Source organism: Cryptosporidium parvum, chromosome 1, assembly GCF_000165345.1.
Source record: "Cryptosporidium parvum Iowa II chromosome 1, whole genome shotgun sequence".
Classification (NCBI taxonomy): Eukaryota; Apicomplexa; class Conoidasida; order Eucoccidiorida; family Cryptosporidiidae; genus Cryptosporidium; species Cryptosporidium parvum.
In genome coordinates, this window is record NC_006980.1 from 152,557 (window position 1) to 176,841 (window position 24,285).

A 24,285-nucleotide genomic window follows, 5' to 3' on the forward strand; every position below is an offset into this window, starting at 1 on the left:
TTGCATGTGCATGCGTACATTGGAATTGGAACAATAGTTATTAAACATAAGATAGTAAAGAGGGTGGCTGTAGTTTAATACAAAATTACTTTTTATATAAATGCATGAATAGAAATAAGTAATAGAAAAGAGAGTCGAATAAAACTTTATAAATGATTAACATAATTCAAAAATACATTAGTTATCGTTAAAATATATTTAAATTTGTAAGCTTGGGCTTGATAATAAGGCCCATTAATTATAATAGTTTATAATAAGAATTACCATAAAATATACATTTATCATAAAAGGAAATCTGACAGGGACGGGATTCGAACCCGCGCAGTTACCTATAGGTGCCTAAAACCTACCCCTTAGACCAACTCGGGCACCCTGCCTAATAATTGTCGTGTTGAATAAGGTCAGAGATGAGATAAGATAGAAATTTAATTGTTTTTGTTGAGAAGATTTTGTGATGGTTAATTTTGAAATTTTAGATTTTAGGATGATATTATTCTCGAGTATTAATATAGTTTTTTTTAACAGTAAGTAGAGATGATAGTAAATTTTATCTTTTAATTAGACAATTTGAATGGTACCATAATTTCTGAAAAGATTTTAGGATAATAGATAATGTAAGTTAGTCCCTTCGCCAGAACGCACCACAACCCCTCCAGATAAGCAATAAATAATAGTATTATATTACTCATTCTCCAAGATTTGAGATATAGAGATAGAGAGATCTGGTGTTAAGAATCTCCAATAATTTGTTTTATAATCAAACAAGAAAAGATAGAGTGAATTACTGAGGGAAAGTCCATAAAGTTCATTTGCTGCAACTACTGCTAAGCAGTCAAAATCTTTATGATTAATTTTCTTAGTCATAGATTTATCGAAGAACTTTTCCAATATTGAGGGGATCCTTTTGCAGAGATTTTCAGCCTTAGTTTCAATAGATCCTGGATCATTTGATTTGGCAATTAAATCTTGACTAGTTTCAATAATGAAAGGTCTCTCCAATTGTTCTGGAATCATTCCATCTTTAATAACATCCTGAGTGAAGTGCTGTTTTAACCAAAAATTGGTAGTATTTAACTTTTTATCTTTTTTATAATGTTCTTGAGTTATTTCAGTGGGAAACAATTTAATTAGATAGCGCTTCAAGTTTGTAGTAATATCTTTAGTAGTCAAACCAATAGATTTTAAAGCTGTGAAACTACCTCCTCCCAACATTGCAGCTATTTTTTTAATAGCTTTCTCCATATCTATATTATCAAATTCGGTTGTTCCTTGATGAAAATGTATAGAAGATTTAACTATTTCATTGATTTCATCAAAAGAGTTCTCAATTACTGCCTTATCAGCAAATTTGTATCTTAAAGCTGCATAACTTTGAATGAAATAAACAATTATCTTTGACAGATTTTTGTATTCTTCTTCAACATTTAAGTATTGATCTTGATTTCCTTTTATTTGATCACTTGAAGCTAAATCTTCTTTGGATGATTTTTTATCAAATCCAAAGAACTTTTTTGTGTTCGCAAATAATGTTGATAACTTATTTTCAAATATCTTTGAAAATTTCTTTTTGATTGGCTTTTCTTTATCTGAGAAACGTGTATCACCCTCTTCTGAGTGCTCTTTAGTTTCCTCTTCTGAAGGATCATCATCTTCTTTTGGCAAATATTTACTTGAATTAGAAGGTTCAGTTTTTGAAGTCTCTCCTGTTGGTTCATAATGGAATTTATTCTCTTCTCGATAACTCGGTACAGAATAATTTTCTAAATCTTCATTTTCTGGAAGAGATGTTGTCTCATATTGAGATCCTAATCCATTATCAATTTTTTTAACACTTTTCTCACTAATATCTTGAGAAATTTGATCATTTTTATTAATAATATCTTCATTCTCTTTTAGCTTAAAAGAATCCTCACTATTGAACGATTCATCTGCAAGTGGAATATCTTCAAATAAATTTACCATCACTGTAGTTTCCGGAGAAACATCTGCGCTTGGTTCTTTTTTTGGAGTTTGTTCAGATAAATCCATTTTTTCTTTTTCCTTAACTTCTTCCTTTAAACTTGTTGAAGTTTCACTTTTTTCTGGTTCAACTTCATTATTCTTCTCTAAATTATTTAACTTTTCTTCTAACTTACTTTGTTCAGGAGAAGGAAGAGAAGGCTCTCCTCCAAGCTTCTTAGGCTCATTTAAATCCTCAAAAGACTTTTCAAATAGAGTATCTATTCCAAATCTTTCAGAAAATTCGCTATTTTCTTGCTCATCTTTAATAGGAGATCCAAAGTTAAGCAAGTTAAATGGAGAATCACTGCTTTTCTCAACATCATCCAAAGTAGATTCTGATGAAGAAATATCATTTTCCGAAGATTTGGCTTTGGATTCTTCGCTAGCATGAACTTCAGGTTCCTTTTTAAACGATTCCAATAATTCTTTTGCTTTGTTTAAAATTCCGGATCGTTTTTCTTTTCCTTTATTATTTTTTTTCTTTTTACTCTTTCTTTTCTTATTTTTCCCCTTCTTTTTACCTATAATTGATTTCTCATCCAATTCTGATTTTTTAGAAGAATCTCCTGCTTTTGAGTCTTCAGTTTCGCTTCCAATATTATACATTTCCGAAATTTCTTTGCTACTCTTACTGAGTTCCCCATTACTTTGACTTTTTTCTCCCTTGAATATTCCCATTTCCTTTGCTCTTTCACGATTTCTAATGAGCTCATCTTCAAAAATAGGTTCAATTTCACTTTTTTCTGGACTAATTGTTCTCTTTTTTGATAAATGAATTAACTTGTTTGCTGTATCGTTAAGATTGCCGTCCCAATGTTGTCTCATGGCTTCTCTTATTTCCACATCAAATAAATCCTTTTTCAACAAGTAACCATTAGCAATGGTTTGCCCATTGAAGATTTCTCTTTCTATTTGATTAAATATCGTCCAAATATCATAAACTATATGAATTTTTTCATCTTCAGTTGTAGAATCTGAGAACTGGCTTCCAAATCCGCTTCCCATAAATATATCCAAAATAACTTCTGGTAAACCTTCTGAAATAGAAATTTCAGTTTTGAAAAACTCAATGACTGAAGGGTTATTACAATATTCTTCTAATATTGAAAATTTAATCCCAAGTCTCGCCAAATAATCATTTACAAATATATTAAACCATTTGATTCTTAATTTAACAAACGTTTCAAGCTGAGAATTTGGATCTATTTCTATTGCTTGACTTTTCTCGCCTTTAATACTTTTCGATAAAATTTCTCCACTTTGGCTATTATCAATAGCTACCACACTATTCTCATACTGTTTTTTATTTGTCTTAGATACTGATCTTGAAATACTAGATTCTTCAAAAGTATCAGGAACTTCTAATGATGAGGAATTTATCGAAGAATTTGATAAATCATTTGAAGTAAATTCTTGCGACTTAGTATATTCTTTATCGTTATTCTTACTCATAATAGAATTATCTCCTTTTGAATCTCGTTGGAAATTTATAGATTCTCTATAATATTTCATCGTATCCAAAGCATTTTCAACTCCAAGCCCATTCAAATAAGAGTAATATTTAGAGTCCAACTCAGAATCCATATTCTGCAAATAGTATCTTTCTAAACCATTAAAGAAAGCATTTAAAGACTCTAAGACTAACATTTTTCTCATTTCCTCACTCATATTTGTAGTTGTAATTGATGTGAGAATACCACTAGCCAAGAAAACCCTCCAAATTGAGTTTGGAAGTACTTCAATATTTAATTCCTTTTCCCTTGATGGCCAGTTGGAATTGAAAAAATCAAAGTTTTCTGGACTATACATTGCCTCTTCATTAATATTTAATGGGAGTCCTTTTCTTGCCAAGTAATCCATGCTGAATTCCTTGAACATGAACATTCTCATCTTAATACCATCATTATTTTTAGATATATCCAAATCATCTAATAGTGATGAATCCTCAAAATCTGATATTTCTTCATCATTTTTATTTATTAATTCTGTGTGCGCATGTGGATGACTATTCCCATGCAAAGGAAATACATACTCCGGTATAATGGTTGGCTCATTAACCACATGCATGCCAATATTGTCAGTTTTCTGGCTGGCTTTGGCGCCATCGCTCGTTATTAAAAGGTCATTAAGCGCAGAAATAATTTGTTCATCTTTTTCTGCAACATCTTTTGCTTCATTAACAAGTTGGGAGAATTCTTCATAGTCTTTGGGAATTAAAATATTGTTGTCCCATATATCATTTTCTATTTCGAATAAATTTCTTGGGCTGTCACAGAACTCTGAATCCGATGGGATTATTAGCGGAATGAGCCTATGACCTTTATGGACCATTAGGATTCCCCTTCCAGGGATTTCCAAACCATCAAAAGGAGGATCAAAGCAAGAAATTAAATTTGAACCTTCCTCATAATTTCTACCTATTTCTTCTGAATAGCATATTTGGAACGTTGAATACAATAAAATTAAGCTAAATATTAAATTGAAACCTGATTTTTCAAACATTGTTTTTCATTTCTTATAAATTCTTTTTAAATTAAAAGATATTCTCAGAGTTTTCATATATATGGAAAGCTTTACTTGACAAAGAGAGTTTACGTTTGACCGATTCTTCCTGTTTGTTTTTTATTTTTTGGATTTCTGAGATATTAATGTCAAAATAACTATACCGCCCTCCCTTGTGTGTTAGACATGCACACAAATAATTAAAAAAAAAAAAAATAAAGTAAATCACAGCTGACACCAAAATGTTTGTTCTTCTTTAAACTTAAACGTCGCATTCTAGCTTAATTTAAGATCACAATCTTTGCTGTAATGTACTTGAGTAGTCGGTAGGCTCAAATAACCTTGGAGTGATTACTAAAGACAATTTACACACACACGAAAACTATAATTTAAGAATCTTAAACGAAAAAAAAAATCATCTAGAAAGATAACATAGATTTTATCTGCCCAAAGTTTTATATTATTTTTAGAAAAGGATAAATTATGTTTTGATGTATTTTAATCGAAATTTTATATGAATGCCAACAATCCAATTCTTTGACGCTTAGAAAATGAGCGTTGATAACAAAACAAAAATGACTGGTATGTAAAGACTGGTCGAGACCTTAAAAGCAAAAGATGAATCATTTTTTCCAGAATCATTTCCTGCATCTTTCATAATAGTTTCGTTGTGTGGGACAATATCATCAATTTCTTTGGTTTTATCATCTTCTGTTTCCTTGACAGAACTTTTTGTCTTATTTTCAATATTTTTCGTATCAGGTTCAGTTTCTTTGGAATTCATTATTTCAATGGGCTCTGAAGTTGTAGTTGTACTGCTACTTGAAGTTGGTTTTGTGAGTAAATCAATGAACTTTTGACAAATTGAAGAATCTGGCTGGACATCGCATGGGCAACCGGGGTTCTTGTTATTTTTGTAACAACTACAGATGAGAGCATCCTCATCAGTGATTTGTTGATCTGCTGAGCATGGACAACCTTCCGATTCGGGATCTGTCACACATTTGTCCTGAATTGAACTTTCCTCAATAGAAATTGGAGTTAATCTTCTACAAGACTTTAATGTTACACAATGCTCGGAAAGCTCAGAATCTCCACTACATAAGCCTTCTTCCCCTAATGGATTTAAGAAGGAAGTACAATTTGCATATGGGGTTACGTAAGTTAGTGGTGAAACAATGCACATTCTATCATGTTCTTCGTCCAAGCTGCTTAATCCACTTAAACATTTACATTCATCAGAGTCAGGTTTTGAGCAGAAGCAAGGAGGACTAGAAAATCCACTTTGTTGTGAGTCATAGCATGAACAATCTGATGGCAAGAAGTCGTAAAATGTTGGACGAGTTTCTAATAGAGGATCACAAGGACATCCTGGGATTTGGGGAATTAAAGCACATAATAAGATGAAATTTGGTACTTTTGTGACTTCAGTATTACTATCTGAGTCTGCAATCCCGTTATCATCCTTATTTTGATGGCCCTCTTCAGATTCGAGTATTACATCTTGAGCTGTTGCTCTAAAGATAAGTTCAAAAAGAAATAGAATGGCAAGTAATTTCATAACTTGTTGCGAGAGCTGGATTTAAGAATTGATTCTATATTAATGGCAGAATATTAATATTTAGTGACGAAAAACTTGATAAAAGTGTTTTCTTTGGTTTTAGGTTTCAGGATATGTAATGCATTATTTGCATTTCCTTGTATCTCAACTCGGGCGCTTGTAAATTACTCGAATTAGAGTGTATGAAGTAATTTTGTGGGAAATAATTTTTTTCTTAGCTTCTACTAGGAAAATTTCATCTTTTTTTTTTTAATATAGTTATTCTCCAATAATATATCTGAAAATGTATTTATCTTATTCATAAGTTATTGGATTTTAAGCCAATATTTCCCTGCCATTTAATTATGTTATTTTCTAAATAATGATCTATATGAGGGGGTGGGTAATTGCACTGGTGCGCTAATATTAGTAAACATAATAATTATTAAGAAAAAAAACTCTAATAAAACATCAATGATAACCAATAATCTACAGTGTTAATTCTCAATTCTTGCTTAATTTTAAAATCTGAAACCTTTAGTTCTTAACCTCAAACTTAAATCTCTACTCTGATTTTATCTAATTGTCAGTGTCCACATGCAATTGCATGTGCACATGCAAGGAATTTGCAAACACTGCGCTTACGTGTCAGAAAAACTGAATCTTCTGAATTAATTTAGTTGAAATATTACAATTATGAGCTTTCCAATAAATTTCCTCAGTTTAAGTTATTGAAGGTATTATTATTATTATTATTTCTCAGTTGGAGTTGGTAAAGCCAAGTATTGAAAAAAAGGGGTTAAAGAATTAAAAAAAAGTATTGGTACAATTAACTACAGTTAAAACCAAATTTAGCTATCTAAATGGTGAGAGCAAAGTATTCAATAATTAGAAGAAAAGTACGTAATTAACAATGAAAATAATACAAATAATAAATATTAGAACAATTACGAGTAATATTGAATATTAACAAAATAAAAAGAAATTGGCAGTGATTCAAGTATAAAATTAATATATTTTCAGAACATTTTTTGGTGATTCAATGAATAAAATGCTTAATTTTTCCTAAACTAGGAAAAAAATTGACTAAGGCGGGAAAAGTGCATTTCAAATAATTAATTAAAGCAATAATAAGAAATTAAGCTCGATACTCGAGGTGCGCACAAATTTGCAGTATTTGACTCTAATGAGAAAAGTTGAAGCAAACTAGAATTAAAGATTAAATAAATGCACATTGAACTTACATATTTTTGAGTCAATAGTATTAATTCAAACGTTTGTTTCAAATGGATACGTTTAGAATTGCCAAACTGTTGTTATTTTTGACAACGCTAATAGCTATAAAGATCGCAGAAGAGAGAGTAACATTAAATTTATGTCAGATTTCTATAAATAGTTTAATAGGGTTAAAAGACTCAGGTGGACAAATTCTTGACTCCTCTATATTTGGAGAGGAAGAAACAAAGGAAAAATTTGCAGAAGTTATTAGTCACAATGAGAAAGGTGATATTGTAGGAAGTTCGAATGCAACTCAGAACCAGATTTTGATTAGCTTGGACTACTTAAATGTAACATCTTCTTTAGAACACACTTTATCTGAATCTTATAATTCTTTTGATGGGTGTTCTCTATTTGATGATGATGGAATGAAGAAAGAAAAGGATTCGAAAGAAGGATCAGGAGGTAAATCCAGAGAGAGAGGCCAGTCTATTCAGGAGCAGCTATCTTCTGATTTGTTAGCTTTGGGAATGCAGGCTGTATTGAAAAGGAAATACAATGAAATTCGTCTTTCATCTAAGTTTTCTTTTGAAGAAATGACAAAGTGCCTTTTTGTAGACAATCATTCAAAGAAAGAGAATATTAATATAGATAATGGTCATGATTACAGAAAATCATTTATTGAATGTTGTTCTTCTTATATTCCAGATGTATTAGGAAAATTGACTTTAAAGCTTATAAATAAGGCAGATGTGAAGGAATATATTTTAAACTTTTGTACAGATTTGAAACTAATGCTTGAGGAAATTGGAATTGCATTTCGAATTCCATTTAAATGGCTTCCTTCTGCATCTGAGAAGCTTAGCTTTTTATCAAAGCTTAAAATTTCTGGTTCAAAGAATTTAGTAAATAACAAGAAATATTGTCATTTACCAAGAAAAACCTTGGATATTGTATTTGATGTGGATTTAACTTTATTAACAATGGTCCCAGTATTTGAAGTAACTCCTGGTGAAAAATCAATCATGCTTGAAATGCTTGAAGTTCCTCAAGAGCTTAAAGCTGAAGGGAAAGACTTCAAATTTAATACAAGACGTGCGAGTGACAATACAATAAGGTATAATATTCCTCATGAAGTCCATTTGAATCCTCAAACTATTGGACTTTTGTTTTCACTCTATTATAGAAGATTCTTAGATCCTTGTGTTGGGTCATTAAGTATATTATCAGCAGGTTTTAATACTATCTTAAAATTTGCAACATCAATGGATATTGAGCCTATTCTAAGTCCATCAAGATTTCATTTAAGTGATACACTAATGGAGTTGTTTCCTGGTGATAATGAAAGTTCATGGGCTACTGAAAGACCATCTCTACAAGCCTTCAAAGAAAATAGAATATCAAGCATTCCATTACCACCTTTACATGTTTCTGCGGCTGATACAGATTTTGACAATGACAAGCCTCAAAAGCTCATTCGATCGTTTCCTGAAGGATTTCCAGAAATAGTATATAATGGTTTACCTTTTCTAGTTAAAGATATGCAAAGATACAGACTTCATTCTACATTACAAAAAGGAAGTAGTTCTTTTGATTATATGATATTATCTGAAGAATTGAATCCTATGTTTTTAAATACTTTAAGGCTTTACCAAACAATGAAGAGATATCCCATACTAACTCATCCTTTTAATAACCCAAAACTATTTTCAAATAACAGACCACTATCACTTTTGGTTGATGATGAACTTTTGCATTTCACATATGCTTGTTCAATGGAAGCATGGAGTGATAACATATTAATTGCTTGGACTGAGAAGCTTGGCCCTAGAGAAGTTAAGATTCCATTTTCAAAGTATTATTTACCAATACCACTGCAACATAGTCAGCCAAAGCCAATAAAAATGGGTGATTTCTCAAGAAATATTAATATGATGATGAATTTAGACTATTTTGAAGGCCTTACTTATCAAATCAGTCAGTTAAAATCTTTAAACACCACAGGAAAATCTAATCTTGGTAAAGAAAAACGTTCTAAAGCTTTTGACGAATTAAAAGATATGGAGCAATTCTTGTCTTCTGTGAGTGAAAATGATCTTGAATGGTCTGGAAATTTTAATATTCAACGTAATAATCTTTTTAATATTAATATTAATAATACCACCAGTTCTATTACTCCTAGTAAATTACTCCAATTGGTATATCCAGATGTTAATAATTCAAACAATATGTTTTCTTGTCCATATGACATCACCAATGTTAAAATCTTTTATATGGTTGTAATTCTCCCATGTGAAGTACTTTATATGATACATCGTAAATTAAAACAAATACAAAATGACAAAAAGGATCCATTCTATAAGTTGGTTAAAATGATTGATATGTTTGTTGTAGGTAATGAAAGAAAAGATGAAATTTGTGATCGATTTATAAGTTCTTTATCAGGAGTTATTGCCTTTAAGAACGAAGAAAGTCTATTTAATAAAAAGGTTATTTATTCATCTATTCCATCTCTTGCTGCACTCAAGTCTGTTGTTGGTCTTCCAATATATAGAACTATTACTATTTGGCTACAAAGTTCTAGTTTATTTGAAGAACCACAAATATTACGTACTGAAATGGAAAAAGATATTGAAATTATGGAAAATCAATTAAAAAATACTCCTTATGAACCTTTATCAACACCTAAGCAACTTCAAAATGGTATTATTTATGATCGATCTGTATATGATATTGAAAGTTTAATTATATTGGAACCTATTCGGGGTAAATTTACACGTGAAGTTCTCAAGTTTGATAATATACAAGAAATTGATGATTTATTGGGTTTACTTAAGTTATTAACTACTATAAGAAATAGTTTAGAACTTGGATATCGTGATGTAAAAAAGAGAGTCAATTTAGAAAATCCTTCTGCAGCTACTTCTATTTCAATTATTGCAGTTTTGGTATATTCTATTTGTTATGGAATTGCTGTTGAACATTTTTCAAAGTTCCATTTAAATATATGTAATCTCCCTAGGCCTGCATTTTCAAGACCAGTTTTGAGAAGAAATCAACAAGATTGGATGAAGTTTGCTATTACTAATGTTCTTACAAACTTGAATATTAAGCTTTCATTTCCAATTGCAAGATCATTTGAAAGAAAGTTAGAAGCATCTATATATGTAAGTAATCCAAAATCTACATTATTCAATTCTTTATTCCAACCATATTTCTCTGGTATACCATATAAACCATTTAAGAGCAGAGTTGAATCTAATCAGAATTTTACTGAAAATGATAATAAATCTAATGTATTTAATCCTTTCAAGTCTGATAAAGATCATCGTGAAATATTTAAAAAGAATTTAATAATGTTACATGATGATTTATTGGAATATTTAATTAATTCTCTTTCATCTTTGGATTATATGCCATTCTTTGTACGCCAATGTATTTCTGTTACTACAGCATTTGTAAGATTCCAAATTCAGAAAACTGAAGAAGAAAAAGATAATGGAGCTCCAAAACCTTCAAATAATGAATTAGCATCAATTGTATGTCAGAATATTCAAGATTTCTTACAGAAGAAAGTACCTAAATTCTTTAAATTATAATAATTTCTTTTCTTTTTTGGCAAGATTTTTTTTATTATACAAACTATCAATCAAATTATTACAAATTTTATATTATATTAATTCTTTGTAATTTAAAAATGGAATCCCAAATTTATTATAATACTATTAGTAAGAATATAAAAAGCAGATATTTTTAAAATAAGAGTTCCCAATATAACATTAAACAATAAATAAATAAATAAACAAAAATTATGTTAAGATTATGAGAACTAATATTACTTTTAAATTAATCAAAGATAATATCCTTATTAATATAATTTTTTTCCTTTGAAACGATTTGTTCGTTATTCAACATTATTGGATTTGCATGGAAAGTTATTCTAGTCTTTGGAAGATTCAATGGTTCATATCCTTGAATCTTTTCAGCGTTTGCAGTTAAATCATAATCTTCAAGTAGCTTTTCCGATATATTGGTTGTCATTAAATCTTCAAAGTCCTTATCATCTTTCGTACATGCAAATGCATTCCATCCTTCATTAATTACATTCTGAATTGCATTACTATAATAGTAATGAACATTAAATATATAATATAAAGTTTAAATGTTTAAGTTAATTTATGTTATAATGCTAGGATTACAAAATATGTTATGATAATACTGAAAATGAAATTCCATAAATAAGAACATAATTTGTGGTAACGGGTACCTAAATATGCAATTTTTGGAATTTCTATTAACAGTATAACTAAATTTCATATTATGAATCCTCCATCCTCCTCTTTTTCCTCCCCTCTTAAACTTACTCTAATTTAGAAATTCTTTTAATAAATACATATCTACATGCACTGTCAACACTAAAAAGTCTGCTAGTCTCATGTATATATTCATTATAGTTTTTAATTCTGTTAAAATCTAAGTTATTTGTATTGTCTTGTTCAAAGAGACAACTTGGGATGTGGCTTGTTTCTCTATATGGAATTTTAATGTTAATAGACTTTGATGATGAGGATGAGTTTTTTTTTATCTTGGCATTTTTCTTTTCTTTATGATCACTTTCTGAATCGGTTATGTTATCTTCCTTCATAGTTTCCTTATATTTGGCCTTATTTTGACTGCTCGAGTCTTTTTTCTGAACTTCTTTTCCACTATCTTTTTTTGTGTCCTTTTCATCCTTAGTCTTGGCTTGATCAGACTTATTCTTCAGGTCTTTTTTCTGATCTTTTTTAGGGTCCTCCTTATGATCCTTTTTGGTTTCTTTCTTAAGGTCCTTTTTCTGATCTTTCTTTGGATCTTTTTCTTGATCTTTTATTTTGGTTTCTTTCTTTGGATCCTTTTTCTGATCTTTCTTTGGATCCTTTTCTTGATCATTTATTTTAGTTTCTTTTTTCTGGCCTTCCTTTTGATCCTTCTTTTTGACCTCCTTTTTTACGTCCTCCTTAGTTTTGGCTTTATCAGCCTCCTCCTTCTCCCTCTTTTTATTGCCCTTCTCTTGAACCTTATTTTCAGACTCTTTTTTTTGGTTCTTTTCAGTATTCTTTTTAGCATTCTTTTCAGCATTCTTTTCAACCTCCTTCTCCGCCTCTTTCTTGTCTTTTTGCTTCTCATCAGATTTCTTCTGATCTTTCTTTGGATCCTTTTCCCAATCCTTTTGTCCATCTAATTGTTCATTATTTTTTATATTAGCATTATCATCTTTGAAAATTGATAATAAATTAAATTCTTCGTTACTTCCAAAACTCCAATTATCTGAAATTTCGTTCTTTCTTTTTTCTGAGTCTAAAATCAACTCTAAAGAAAGACTCTTATCATCTTCAATCATTTCTTCCTTTAACAAAGCTGGAATGTCTGAAATGATAAGTTCTTCCCGCCTCAACTCTGACATAACATACTATTGCAACTTTATAATGGAAATATTAATCTTGAAAATGTTCAAAAAAAAAAGATTACTATTCAATGAGAGGAAAAAAGCTTCCATACAACAAAAAAGAGAAAAGAGCTTAATTTCTTTTTCTTTACACTACAGATCTTTTCCTTAATTGATATCACCCTTTCAACTCACCCTTCTTTTTTTTTATTAGTAAATATTCAATTAAAATATTTCATCATTTTTTTCGCATGACTATTTAGGCGCCAAAAACATGCGTTGCTACTTGCATAAAAATATTACCGGCATATATTTTGCTACTTTTTTTGTATACCGGCATTTACATGCGAAATAATTAGTGGCAGGGAAAAGGGAAAAATAGAATTTAGAAAATAAAAATTAATTTATTATTATGAATATAAAATAGTTGAAAATTTGGTTCATTTTTTAGTATTCTAACAAATTAATATGAATGGAGAGAAATCATTTAAAGACTTGGAAACTCTTGTTTCTAGGTATATTAAATTGAATATGAGTGAAGAAAGAGGGGAAGGAGAAGAAGAAGGAGGAACAAGAAGAAGAAAAGGAAGAAGTGGAGAAGAAGAAGAAGAAAAAATATTTATTGATAGTTTTGAGTTATGTAAAGGAGCAAAGTCAATCCGAAATAAACGAAGAAAAATAGAAGATAGTAACTCTTCGTATACAAATTCTGAAAATTTAAATCATAGAAAATTAACTGGTACCATTGCTCAATACCTTCTAAGTAGAGTACCTTTACCTACATCAAGAGTTGATATACAGAAAAAATTCATCAAACCAGAGGGATCAAAAAAAATTGATTTAGACTCAATTCTTAATACAATTAATGACAAATTCAAATCTTGTATGGGATTGGGAATATTTGGACTAGATAAATCAATCACTAATCAAACATCGTCCAACCCTAAATACTATGTAGTACAACTGAATAGATCAAAAGCTCATCTTGACCTAGTTTATCAGTTTGGAAATATCGACTTTAAATCGATCGGAGAACTTACAATTAATCAAGATGAAAATCATCTTGTTTCAAATCGACTTTGTAATTCCTTTCTAACATTTCTAAGCTTTATATATGGTTTCTTTGAAATTACTTCTTCAGATGAAGATCTTATCCAAGATGATGAAGATTCTTCCAAAATTATTCAGAGTAACGAAGAAATCGAAATTCCAATAGGTAAGTAAGATTTGAATCAACTGTTTCATAAGATAAGTTAAGTTACTATAATTGCTTAAAAAATTTCTATCCCAGATTACCTACTTGAATTAATTAAAGAGTTTACTGGAATTATTATCAACTCAAGTAAGTCAAATTTAATTAAAAAAGATTAATTTCTTAATTTGATTTTTTGTTTTTTAAATAAATATTAACTTTTCTCAGAAAATATTATATTTGAGCTTAACACATTCTTCAACTCAAAATCAGCCAACTCCAAACAAACCAATGAAGATGATGATCTCCCAACTATGAGTAATTCTAAGCTTTCAAAAATTTCTATTCTATTTTATATTCTTCATAAAATTGGATACCTTATTCCTACATTCTCAAAACAAACAACAAACAACAATGATCACATTATCTCTGGATTCAAAAATGGACCTCTACTTAAATGGGATTCTGAAGCTATCAAAAAAATTGTTAACTCTTACTCTTAAAACCTAAACCAATTACATGCTCATCAAGAAGTTGGCGCCAAAATTTAACCTTATTAATAATTTAAAATTATTATTTGAGTTGAGTTTAGAACTAATTATGGGATTCTTTGGTTTCATTTATCCAATTTGAGTTGGATTCTATACCTATGGAGAAATCAAATCTAATTAAGACATTTGTTTCAAGAATTATTCGGTTGCTACCTTAATTGTAAAAAAAAAAAAAAAGGATACCCTACACAAAAAAAGAGAGAATATATGTAAATAATGTTTATTCAAATAATCGCAATCGACTTTCCCGAGTTGAAGTCCAATACATTTAAAAAAATTATTTTAACAATATCATATTTTTTGCATATCAAGGAAAAACTATTATTAATCGTTTAGGCGGGAAACATTTAAAGGATGACAAAAGTGATAAAATAGTAAATTGTAATTTTATAAAGATTTTTTAAGATATTAAAAAACCTGATAACAATTTTGGAAACAAAGAACAAACAAGTTTTTGTGGAATACATTCTGATTGATCAATCAGGTTATTACTTCATTGGATTTACACTCACTCAGGTTAAGAGACAAAAGATCTAGTTGTTACTTCAAGGTTTGTACTTTAGTATAAAAACAGCAGTATTTTGTGAGAAAAAAAATAAACAAAAATAAAAAAAAAAAAAAATAATAAATAATAAAGAAAATAAATATTTATTATATATTAATATATATAACTGTAATATAAGATAATTGGTACTATAAATGAACGATTCGGAACTTAATGAAAATGGAATATATTCTTCTAAGAACTTCTCAAAACTTAATAAACAATATATAGATATTGACACAGTAAATTTTGAGAATCTTGGAAAATATCCTAAATATCACTCATTTTTTAAAAGAGGATTCCTCAATACTATACTTTTCAAATGGTTATCTCCCATTATTAATAGTGCTGAAAAAGGAATCATAGTTAATGATTCTGATATTAATTTGGCTGATGATGATGATGATATTCAAACAGAATATATTTACTTTATAAGAAATTGGAATGAAGAATTTTCTAAACCTGAAGCAGTGAAGTCAATTCAATACTCAACTTTTAAAGTAATATTCAAAACTTTCTATTTAAGAATTATTAACATTCTTTTATTCAAATTAATATATGATATTATTCAAATGTGTAGACCCTGGCAAATACATGGTGTACTTTATTGGATTGGAGATCCAAATGGATCCAAAATTAGTGGAATATTAAAATTTCTTTCTATTGTTATTTGTGAATTAATCTCTGGTTCTATTTTACAACAATATTTTAGAAGATCTTTCAGCCTTTCAGTCATGTTAAAAGGTGTTATGAATTATTCATTAACAAATAAACTGATTAAATTACCAAAAAATGTTGCAATTGAAAATATTTCGAAATGTATTTCATTATTATCTTCAGAATCTACTTATTTATTAGGTACTGGAAATACACTATTAGCAGTACCTTCAATGGTTTTACAAAATTTATTATTATTATTTTCATTATATCAATTCATTGGAATTAGTGCTTTTATTGGATATATTATTATAGTCTTATCATTATTTGTTAATGGGTTACTTATTAATCTTACTCAATCAGTAAGATTTAAATATATATCATCACTTGATAAAAGAATCTCAATATCAACAGAATTGGTAAATTCATTCAAACAAATTAAATGTTATGCTTGGGAAAAATATTATATAAAAAATATTAATGAAATCAGAAAAGAAGAAATACGTCATTTAGGAATATGGAGATTTCTTAATCAATTTGGATTAGTTCTTGCAACTTTATGTGTATCATTATCACCAGTTATTTCATTTGGTTCATTTTTATATTTAAATCGTAAATTCCCAGTTGATGTTATTTTTACATCACTTTTAATATTTGAATCACTTCAACTAACATTAGTATTATTACCAACAGGTATTTCTTCTTTACAAAAGATAATAAATTGTTATTCAAGACTTAGTGAAGTTTTATTACTTAAAGATATTGAACCATTACAATCAATTTTAGATAAAATTGAACAAGAAAATTATGCTGTTAAAGTTAATAATGTTTATTTTAATTATCCAACAAAAAATGATATACTTTCATCAATTAATTTTAATATTCAAAAAAATCAAAAAGTTGGTATTATTGGTTATGTAGGTTCTGGAAAAACTACTTTAATTGAACTTATATTACAAGAACTTAAACCAAGATTAGGAACAATTCAATCAAATGGTTCAGTTTTTTATTGTTCACAATCATCATGGATTATTAATGGTACAGTTAGAAGTAATATTATACTTGATTTACCTTTTGATCAAGCCTGGTATGATATTGTTATTAATGCTTGTTCATTAGTTTATGATTTAAAAGCTATGCCAAATGGGGATTTAACAGAAATTGGTGAAAATGGAATAAATCTTTCTGGAGGACAAAAACAAAGAGTTTCTCTTGCTAGAGCAGTTTATCAAAATACTGATATACTTATTTTGGATGATGTATTTTCAGCTTTAGATAATGTTGTTTCTACAAGTATTTTCCAAAAATGTATTATTAATTTACTTAAAAATAAGACAGTAATTTTAGCAACAAATAAATTGGATATACTTTCTCATCTTGATCAAGTTATATTTATTAATAATACAACATTATCATATTCTGGTCCTCCTAATCAATCATTTTTTTCACATCCAGATTTTCAAGATCTTTTAAATAGTATGTATAAAGTACAAAATCAAATAAATCAAATTATTGATGATGTTGTTACAATTGAAGAAATTCAAGATATTGAAGGAATATTAACAGAAAGTGATATTTCTGGTCAATCTTGTGATATTATTCCAAATACAAATAATATTAATAATAATAAATTATCCCATCCAACAATACGTATTTCTGAAACTATTACAAGTATACCAAAGAATGAAATTGAATTAGAAAAATCAAATCATGGTCTTTCTCCTTCTTTACCAGGTTCTTATAATATTACTTCAAATTCAAATCCAAATTTAAATCAAAATATTCAAACTTCTCCAAGAATTTCAAGAAGAGGTAGTAGAGTTTCTCTTTCAGCACTTAAAGATAAATATAGAAGAGAAAGTCAAACATTAAGAAATTCTTTAGAACAACAGATGATTGAAACAAACAAAAATGATAAATCTTTTAAAGAAACTGCTCAATTACTTGATGATCATAAAAGTATTAAAGTTAAACATGTTGAGTTTTCAAAATATATTGAATATATTCGAAAATTTGATCCAACAATTCTTGTAATTTCTATTATTGTTATTTATTCATGTACATTATCCAATATATTTTCATCTGCATGGATTACAAAATGGTCAAGTGAATTTGATAAATATGGAATTGCCAAAGGACTTATTATATTAACTGCTATTAGTATTCTTCAACCAATACTTAATCTTTTATTCAGAGCTGCTACTATTTATTTAACTACTGGTGTATCACAAGAAATTTATAATGAACTTCTTGTAAAGCTTTCATATTCAAAACTAGCTTTTTATGAATCTGTTCCAATTGGTACTATACTTAGTAGAATTACCAGTGATATTGTTGTTATTGATGAAATGATACCTCAGAATCTTACAGATTTTACTTATTGTTTTACAAGAGTAACAATTTATATTGGATATTTCATATATCTTGATTATAGATTCATTATTGTTTTCTTACCAATATCTTATTTCTTTAATAAATTCAGAATTAGAGCTATGTTTGCTAATAGGCAACTCAAACGTATCTTTCATTCAAGAACATCTCCAATTCTAACATCTGTTTCTTATACAGTTGATGGTTTATCAATTCTAAGATGTTCCAAAAATGGACTTAAAAATTTTTCAAAAAATGTTCAATATCTTATTGATTATGAATGTGCTCCTTGGAGATGTTATTGTTTAATACAAAGATGGCTTGGAATTCATATTGATATACTTGGAGCTTGTGTAATTTCTTCTCTTGGTATTTTTTGTATTTCAGCTAAAGGATTTGTTTCTGTTGGTGCTATTGCCATTGCCTTCCAATGTTCTGTATCTTTTACTCAATTAGTATTATGGATGATTAGAAATATATCAGAAACTGAAAATAACTTCCTTTCTTATGATAGAATTTCTGAACTTATTGGTATTTTACCACAAGAAGCTAATATTAGTGATGATGATGATGATAATGATTTAAATAAATCTTGTAATATTAAAGAAATCAATGAAAATGTTCAAGATTCAGATTCTTTACTTATTAATATTGATCATCCCAATAAACCACTTTCTTTAGATTGGCCAACTAATGGAAATATTCTCTTTAAGAATGTTGTATTAAGATATAATCCAGATGAACCTGCTATTCTTAATAACCTTAGCTTTTCAATTCAAGGAGGAAAGAAAGTTGGAATATGTGGAAGAACTGGTTCTGGTAAATCAACTCTTTTATCAGCTATTCTTAGATTATATAGTATCCAAGAAGGAAGTATTCTTATTGATAATGTTGATATTTCTCAAATAAGTCTTAAAAAACTTAGATCACTCATAACCATTATTCCTCAAGAACCAAACATTCTTACAGGAACTTTAAGATATAATTTAGATCCATTTAATGAATACACATCTGAAGAAATTGATCAAGCTTTAGTAAACTCAAATTCAAAATCATTCGTGGATTCTCTTCCTGATGGAATTAATACTCAAATGACAAATATTTCTAATAATATTTCTTTAGGACAAAAACAATTGATTTGTCTTGCAAGAGCCATACTTAGAAAGAGTAAGATAATTCTTCTTGATGAAGCCACATCTTCAATGGATATTGCCACAGATAATATTATTCAGAATATTATCAAAACACATTTCTCTAGTTGTACAATCCTTTCAATTGCTCACAGAATTCATACAATTATTGACTATGATCTCATTATTGTTTTAGATAAGGGAAAAATTGTTGAATATGATTCTCCTCAAAACCTCTTATCTAATACTTCGTCCGTTTTCTATTCAATTGCAAATGAAGTTAATAAGCTTTAGTCCTCAAAACTGAGAGGATTTTTTATTTTTTTTTTTTTTAATGATTAGGAAGAAGAAATGAGTAATAAGTAATGATTCATGATCGAGGATTCAATATGAAAATGGAATCAAATTCCTAGAAAATGTTGGGATTTGAAAAACTTGAATTGACCAATTGAATATTTTTCTGTGGAACCGAATTACAAACTGTGTTGATTTTTCGTATTTTAGTTATTATTTGTATTTATTAAATTAGAATGTGTAATTCTTGTAAAATCATTTTAAGTTAATAATTTTTGAGTCATAAAAATCACGAAAATACTGAATCTTTACCCCAAAGTCCATACTAAGGAGACAAATTTTCTCCAAACAATTGAGTCTTTTATTACAAGACAAAAGTTGATTATTATAATATGAATCAGCTTCTTTAAACTTTTCTTTAAGTAATTCATTATTTGACCTATATATATTCAACTCTTGGTCAATCAACTCTAATTTTTCTTGCAAATTCCGCCTCTCCAAACAAATAGTCTCTAATTCGGATTCATTTTCTGTATTCAAACGACTAATTTCTGTATACTCTTGTTTTAAATTCGATATAATCTCATCTTGATCAGTAATCTGTTGTTTTAATAAATCAATTTCGTTATTTAATTCAATAGTTCTAGCAGATACAATCATTTCAACAAATTGTAACCAATCTAAAGGAATGCTGTTTTTGACAGCTAAATCCTTCAAAAATGATGTTAATTTTTGATGAATATTCAATCCCAATCCTGAATTATCTCCAATTTCCATTAACTTACTTGAGACATACTCAGAAATGTCATCATGTTCTTGATTTTCAGTATTTCCTTTTTGAATTTTCATCGTTTGAGATTCACTATACTCTTTTAAATATTGTCTTAAACCTTTCAACTGATCTGAAATCTCAGTAACTTTTTCTTCAACTTGATTATCATTAATATGTTCTTTCAATATATCAAAAAGACTGTTCCATAGTTCATCTGAAACCTGATAAATAAATCTAAAAGCATTAGAAACTTCCAATCCTGTGCTTAAAGTCTCAACAACTTTTTTAATGCCTTTTAATTTTTCTTTACTTTCAATGCTTACTGTAAAATTTCTAGGCTTATTTACTGCAGCATGTTTTTCAACTTTAATTAATGTTAACTGTGCTTTCAATTTTCCAATTTTCATTTGATAATCAGTTTTTTCATTTTGAAGAGCTTTTATATGTTTTTCTTGGTTTAATTTGATATTTTCTTCATATTTGGTCTTTTCTTCTTCCATAACAGCTAAAACAGTTTCTAACTTATTCTCCAATGCAACTTTATGAGCTTTTAATAGTTTATATTCTTCTCTCAAAATGTGTAAGCATGTAACTAACTTCCAAAACATTATTTCAATCTTAATTAGGGATGATGGGAAAGTTTGATCTTCATCTTTTTCTGCTTGTCCATAAATATTTGCATGATTAAGTGTTGTTATTTTTGAAATCATGCTAAGTTCCTTTTCGAAATCACCCTCCAAATCAAATTCTTGTGATTCCAATTTCTTAACCTGTTCAAAGAATTCATTTTGAGAAAAATCATTTTCCAAGGCTATTTCTATAAGTTTATTTGAACTTGTAATAAATGGAAGAAGATTAAATCCTTGGATTGAAATCCCTCCTTTTGAAGAATGATCACTGTATTTCTTTCTAAGTTCAGAATGAGATTTCAACTCAGAAATATCATCATCATTTTCAATTGTATATTTGGCAAGCTTCTTCCAACGATTCATGACCACTAAAAATTCACTCATGATTGTCAAATCATTAATACCATCTTCTTTAAGATAGTTAGATATATCCCAAAGATCTGAAACTTGAATAATTTCCTGAGAATCTATTTCAGTTTCTCCAAGAGGTTTATCTATACTTGCCATTAAATCCAAATTACTTTCGTAATTTTCAGAAGAAACAATCAATTGCTGATTTTTTAGAGTATAAAGCTTTTTCTTAAGAAACTCAATACCTCTTTGTAATAACAACTTTTCATGACTTAGATGTTGAACTTTTTCTTTAAGATGCTTTTTTTCATCATTACAAACAATTTTGCCATATACGCTCCCAAAAAGATCATTACTATTACAATAGCATTGGTTTTCGTCTTTATACTGATGATCAAAATGATGATTGATTTTTTGATTTCCATCAGTATTTAAAATAATATCTTTAAGTTGATCAATTCGGTTACTTTTTAGCAAGGATTCACTAACAAGATCACAAACAATTTTCAAGCAATCATTGACGAGATGATTATTTTGGACTAAAACTTCAAACTCAAAATTGGAGCTTTTGCTTGCTTGATTTAATCCAACTTTATTAAGTCCTTTAGGGTATTCTTGATACTTATCCAAAATATGTTTAAGGTGCCCTAAGACTTCATCCATTCTCATTCTTTCCATTTTATAGTTTAAATCAGATCTCTCGGACATAGTATTTTCACAAGAATCAGTAATCTTTTTCCACCAGTTTTCTGCTAATGTATATATTTTAACAAACTGGTCATTAATTTCTCTTAGCCTATCAAATTGAGGAGTAGACGATGAGACATCTACAACATACCTATATATCATGTACCTTAATCTCTTATTTTCTTTCTGGTAAGAAGAAATTTCATCATTAAGCGTTTTCTCGATTTCATCTCTTTTTTTATTTTCTTCATTAACAATTTCTTGTAGATATTTAAGTTGTTCAATTGTTTCACCTTTAATCTTTGTAGATAATTCCTCAAGAGAAAGATCACCGTTATGATAATCCTTGTATATTGAGCCAGACATTTGCAAATTTAAAGTTTGATTGTTTTGCATAGTTCTTAACATCATTTGAGAAGCTTTTTTCTCTTGAATAATTTTTTGTTTCCCTTCATTTTCTATTTCACGTATTTTTTCTTCATAAGTTAGCTTTAATTGTTCTATTTTCTTTTCACAATCTTCTTCTATAGTTTTGATTCGATTCTCATAGTTTGCTCTTTCAATTGCTTGTTCTTCCTTAGTTCTTACCAATTGTCTCACACAGTATTCCAAAGAATGCCTTACTTTAGTAGTAAAATTCTCAATTTCATCAGGTAGGTTAATTTGATTAATTTCAGAGAATTTATCATTTAAGCCTTCAAAAAAGTTATCAATACTTTGGACAAGTTTTACAGTTCTTTCATCCATATCCATAACTTCGTTGAATCTTTGAATTCGATCGTAATATACTCCTTCATCTCCTTTAAAATACCTTACTGCTTCAGTTGGAACTTCTGAGAGCTTATTTGGAGCTTTTGAATCATTTTCAAAGAGCCTAATTTGAGTCTTAGGAGATAGTTGAAGACTACCACCCACAATTAAAGTTTTTATTGACGAATCTCCCATTAGGAATTCTACAATGTGTTTAGACGGCGGAGGGATAAATTCAAAGGAAGACTCATTCTTGAATGCGCAATGATAAAGAAAAAAGAAAATAATCACTGAGTTATATGCAGAACAAAGCTTATCATTCTTAATTCCTTCTTCATCAATCAATTTGGAATAGTCAATACTCAAAGTTCTAAAAATGGTTTCAATCTTTCTCCATGAATCAGATAAAGCATCAATCTCAGTCTTTGTATTATTTAGGCTAGGCCAAACAATAAAACAAAACTTTAAAAGCACTGTTCCATCCGAAAAACTTTTCCAATTTAATTCCTCACCCAATAAACTGCTCCCCCAAGCTAATAATTCTTTTTTCCCAATTTGTATCAATTTTCTTCCTTCTGGCATGATCTATCGAACCCAATAAATTATAAAAATTCTTAAATCATTACTAGCTCTTTTAATTAATTAATTAATGCGTGTTTTTTTTGTAAATCTATTATCTAAGAAAATTCTTGCAATAATTAAAATAAAAATTATACACGTCATTAACAATTTGCATGTTCCCGCCTAAAAGCCATGTGGCCAATGCATGCAATACCGGTACTTAAAGTGATTTGCAAAGCTTGCAAATGAATACATGTAAATAAGCATAATTGTCTGCATGTATTTAGGATGTGCCTTTTTTGATGTTTTTTTTCCGGGAAAAATTTGTATACTTCCACTTTATATTAAAAAAAAATGTAAATTAATAGGTTTGGAACAAAATGAAAAATTATATAAAAAAAAGAATGAAATGAGAATGAGAAAGAAATTAGTAAGAATTGACTGATTCTAAGAAATTTACAGGATTAATGAGATGTTTAGTTCCCATGAACTTGTAAATGTTCCAAATAAAAAAAAAAGAATAGAAGGTTTGTTAGGGGGTGAAACAACTTTAATTATTGTGGATTGGGATGACACTCTGTTGCCAACAACATATCTTTCATGTAATAAGCAATTAGATTTAAAAAATACTAATTTTGGGAGAATAGTGGCAGATTTTTTAAAAAAAGCTACAGAACTTGGACGAGTTGTAATAATAACAAATGCAGAACCAAGATGGGTTTATGAAACTTCAGAATTATATCTTCCAGAAATATTGTGTTTTTTGAGAGTAATTCCAATTTGCTCTGCCAGACAATTTGCACAAGCTGGCCCAAATGATTTAAAATATTGGAAATATAGAGCTTTTAATTGTGTAATACAACAATTTAGTAATAGTTTTCAAGGTATAGCAAATATAATCAGTATTGGAGATAGCCAATGGGATAGGGATGCAGTATTCAATGTATTTGAAAACAATAAAAACATAAAAATCATACCAAAGGCAGTAAAATTTCTAGGATCACCAAGTTTTGAAGCGTTAGGGGAAGAAATATTAATATTAACATCAAAGTTAGAGGAAATAGTGATGATTGATGGAGCGAATATATATGAAATGGAAAAGTGGTAGGGA

General features: G+C 28.6%; 8 protein-coding genes and 1 non-coding gene across 9 annotated transcripts; 4 read left to right on the forward strand and 5 right to left on the reverse strand.

Moving 5' to 3' along the window:
- Window positions 1-296: 296 nt before the first annotated feature.
- Window positions 297-377, reverse strand: cgd1_645 (the record flags this gene model as incomplete). The annotated part of the gene is made up of 1 exon: window positions 297-377. It is a non-coding gene; the product is annotated as a tRNA-Leu (tRNA).
- A 304-nt stretch (window positions 378-681) lies between these two features.
- cgd1_650 (predicted secreted protein, signal peptide) lies at window positions 682-4,503 on the reverse strand (the record flags this gene model as incomplete). Its single annotated transcript, XM_627917.1, has 1 exon — window positions 682-4,503. One exon carries the CDS (start codon window positions 4,501-4,503, stop codon window positions 682-684), a length of 3,822 nt encoding a protein of 1,273 aa, XP_627917.1.
- A 544-nt stretch (window positions 4,504-5,047) lies between these two features.
- cgd1_660 (predicted secreted protein, signal peptide) lies at window positions 5,048-6,064 on the reverse strand (the record flags this gene model as incomplete). The annotated part of the gene is made up of 1 exon (XM_627918.1): window positions 5,048-6,064. The coding sequence occupies one exon, from the start codon at window positions 6,062-6,064 to the stop codon at window positions 5,048-5,050; it is 1,017 nt and encodes a 338-aa protein (XP_627918.1).
- A 1,265-nt stretch (window positions 6,065-7,329) lies between these two features.
- cgd1_670 (predicted secreted protein, signal peptide) lies at window positions 7,330-10,860 on the forward strand (the record flags this gene model as incomplete). Its single annotated transcript, XM_627919.1, has 1 exon — window positions 7,330-10,860. The coding sequence occupies one exon, from the start codon at window positions 7,330-7,332 to the stop codon at window positions 10,858-10,860; it is 3,531 nt and encodes a 1,176-aa protein (XP_627919.1).
- Window positions 10,861-11,621: 761 nt separating this feature from the next.
- On the reverse strand, window positions 11,622-12,704 carry cgd1_680 (hypothetical protein; the record flags this gene model as incomplete). Its single annotated transcript, XM_001388107.1, has 1 exon — window positions 11,622-12,704. One exon carries the CDS (start codon window positions 12,702-12,704, stop codon window positions 11,622-11,624), a length of 1,083 nt encoding a protein of 360 aa, XP_001388144.1.
- Window positions 12,705-13,154: 450 nt separating this feature from the next.
- On the forward strand, window positions 13,155-13,910 carry cgd1_690 (hypothetical protein; the record flags this gene model as incomplete). The annotated part of the gene is made up of 1 exon (XM_627920.1): window positions 13,155-13,910. The coding sequence occupies one exon, from the start codon at window positions 13,155-13,157 to the stop codon at window positions 13,908-13,910; it is 756 nt and encodes a 251-aa protein (XP_627920.1).
- Window positions 13,911-15,128: 1,218 nt separating this feature from the next.
- cgd1_700 (ATP-binding cassette protein) lies at window positions 15,129-19,424 on the forward strand (the record flags this gene model as incomplete). Its single annotated transcript, XM_001388108.1, has 1 exon — window positions 15,129-19,424. The coding sequence occupies one exon, from the start codon at window positions 15,129-15,131 to the stop codon at window positions 19,422-19,424; it is 4,296 nt and encodes a 1,431-aa protein (XP_001388145.1).
- Window positions 19,425-19,679: 255 nt separating this feature from the next.
- cgd1_710 (coiled coil protein) lies at window positions 19,680-23,195 on the reverse strand (the record flags this gene model as incomplete). Its single annotated transcript, XM_627921.1, has 1 exon — window positions 19,680-23,195. The coding sequence occupies one exon, from the start codon at window positions 23,193-23,195 to the stop codon at window positions 19,680-19,682; it is 3,516 nt and encodes a 1,171-aa protein (XP_627921.1).
- Window positions 23,196-23,646: 451 nt separating this feature from the next.
- Window positions 23,647-24,282, forward strand: cgd1_720 (apicomplexan-conserved protein; the record flags this gene model as incomplete). The annotated part of the gene is made up of 1 exon (XM_627922.1): window positions 23,647-24,282. The coding sequence occupies one exon, from the start codon at window positions 23,647-23,649 to the stop codon at window positions 24,280-24,282; it is 636 nt and encodes a 211-aa protein (XP_627922.1).
- Between the last annotated feature and the right edge of the window lie 3 nt (window positions 24,283-24,285).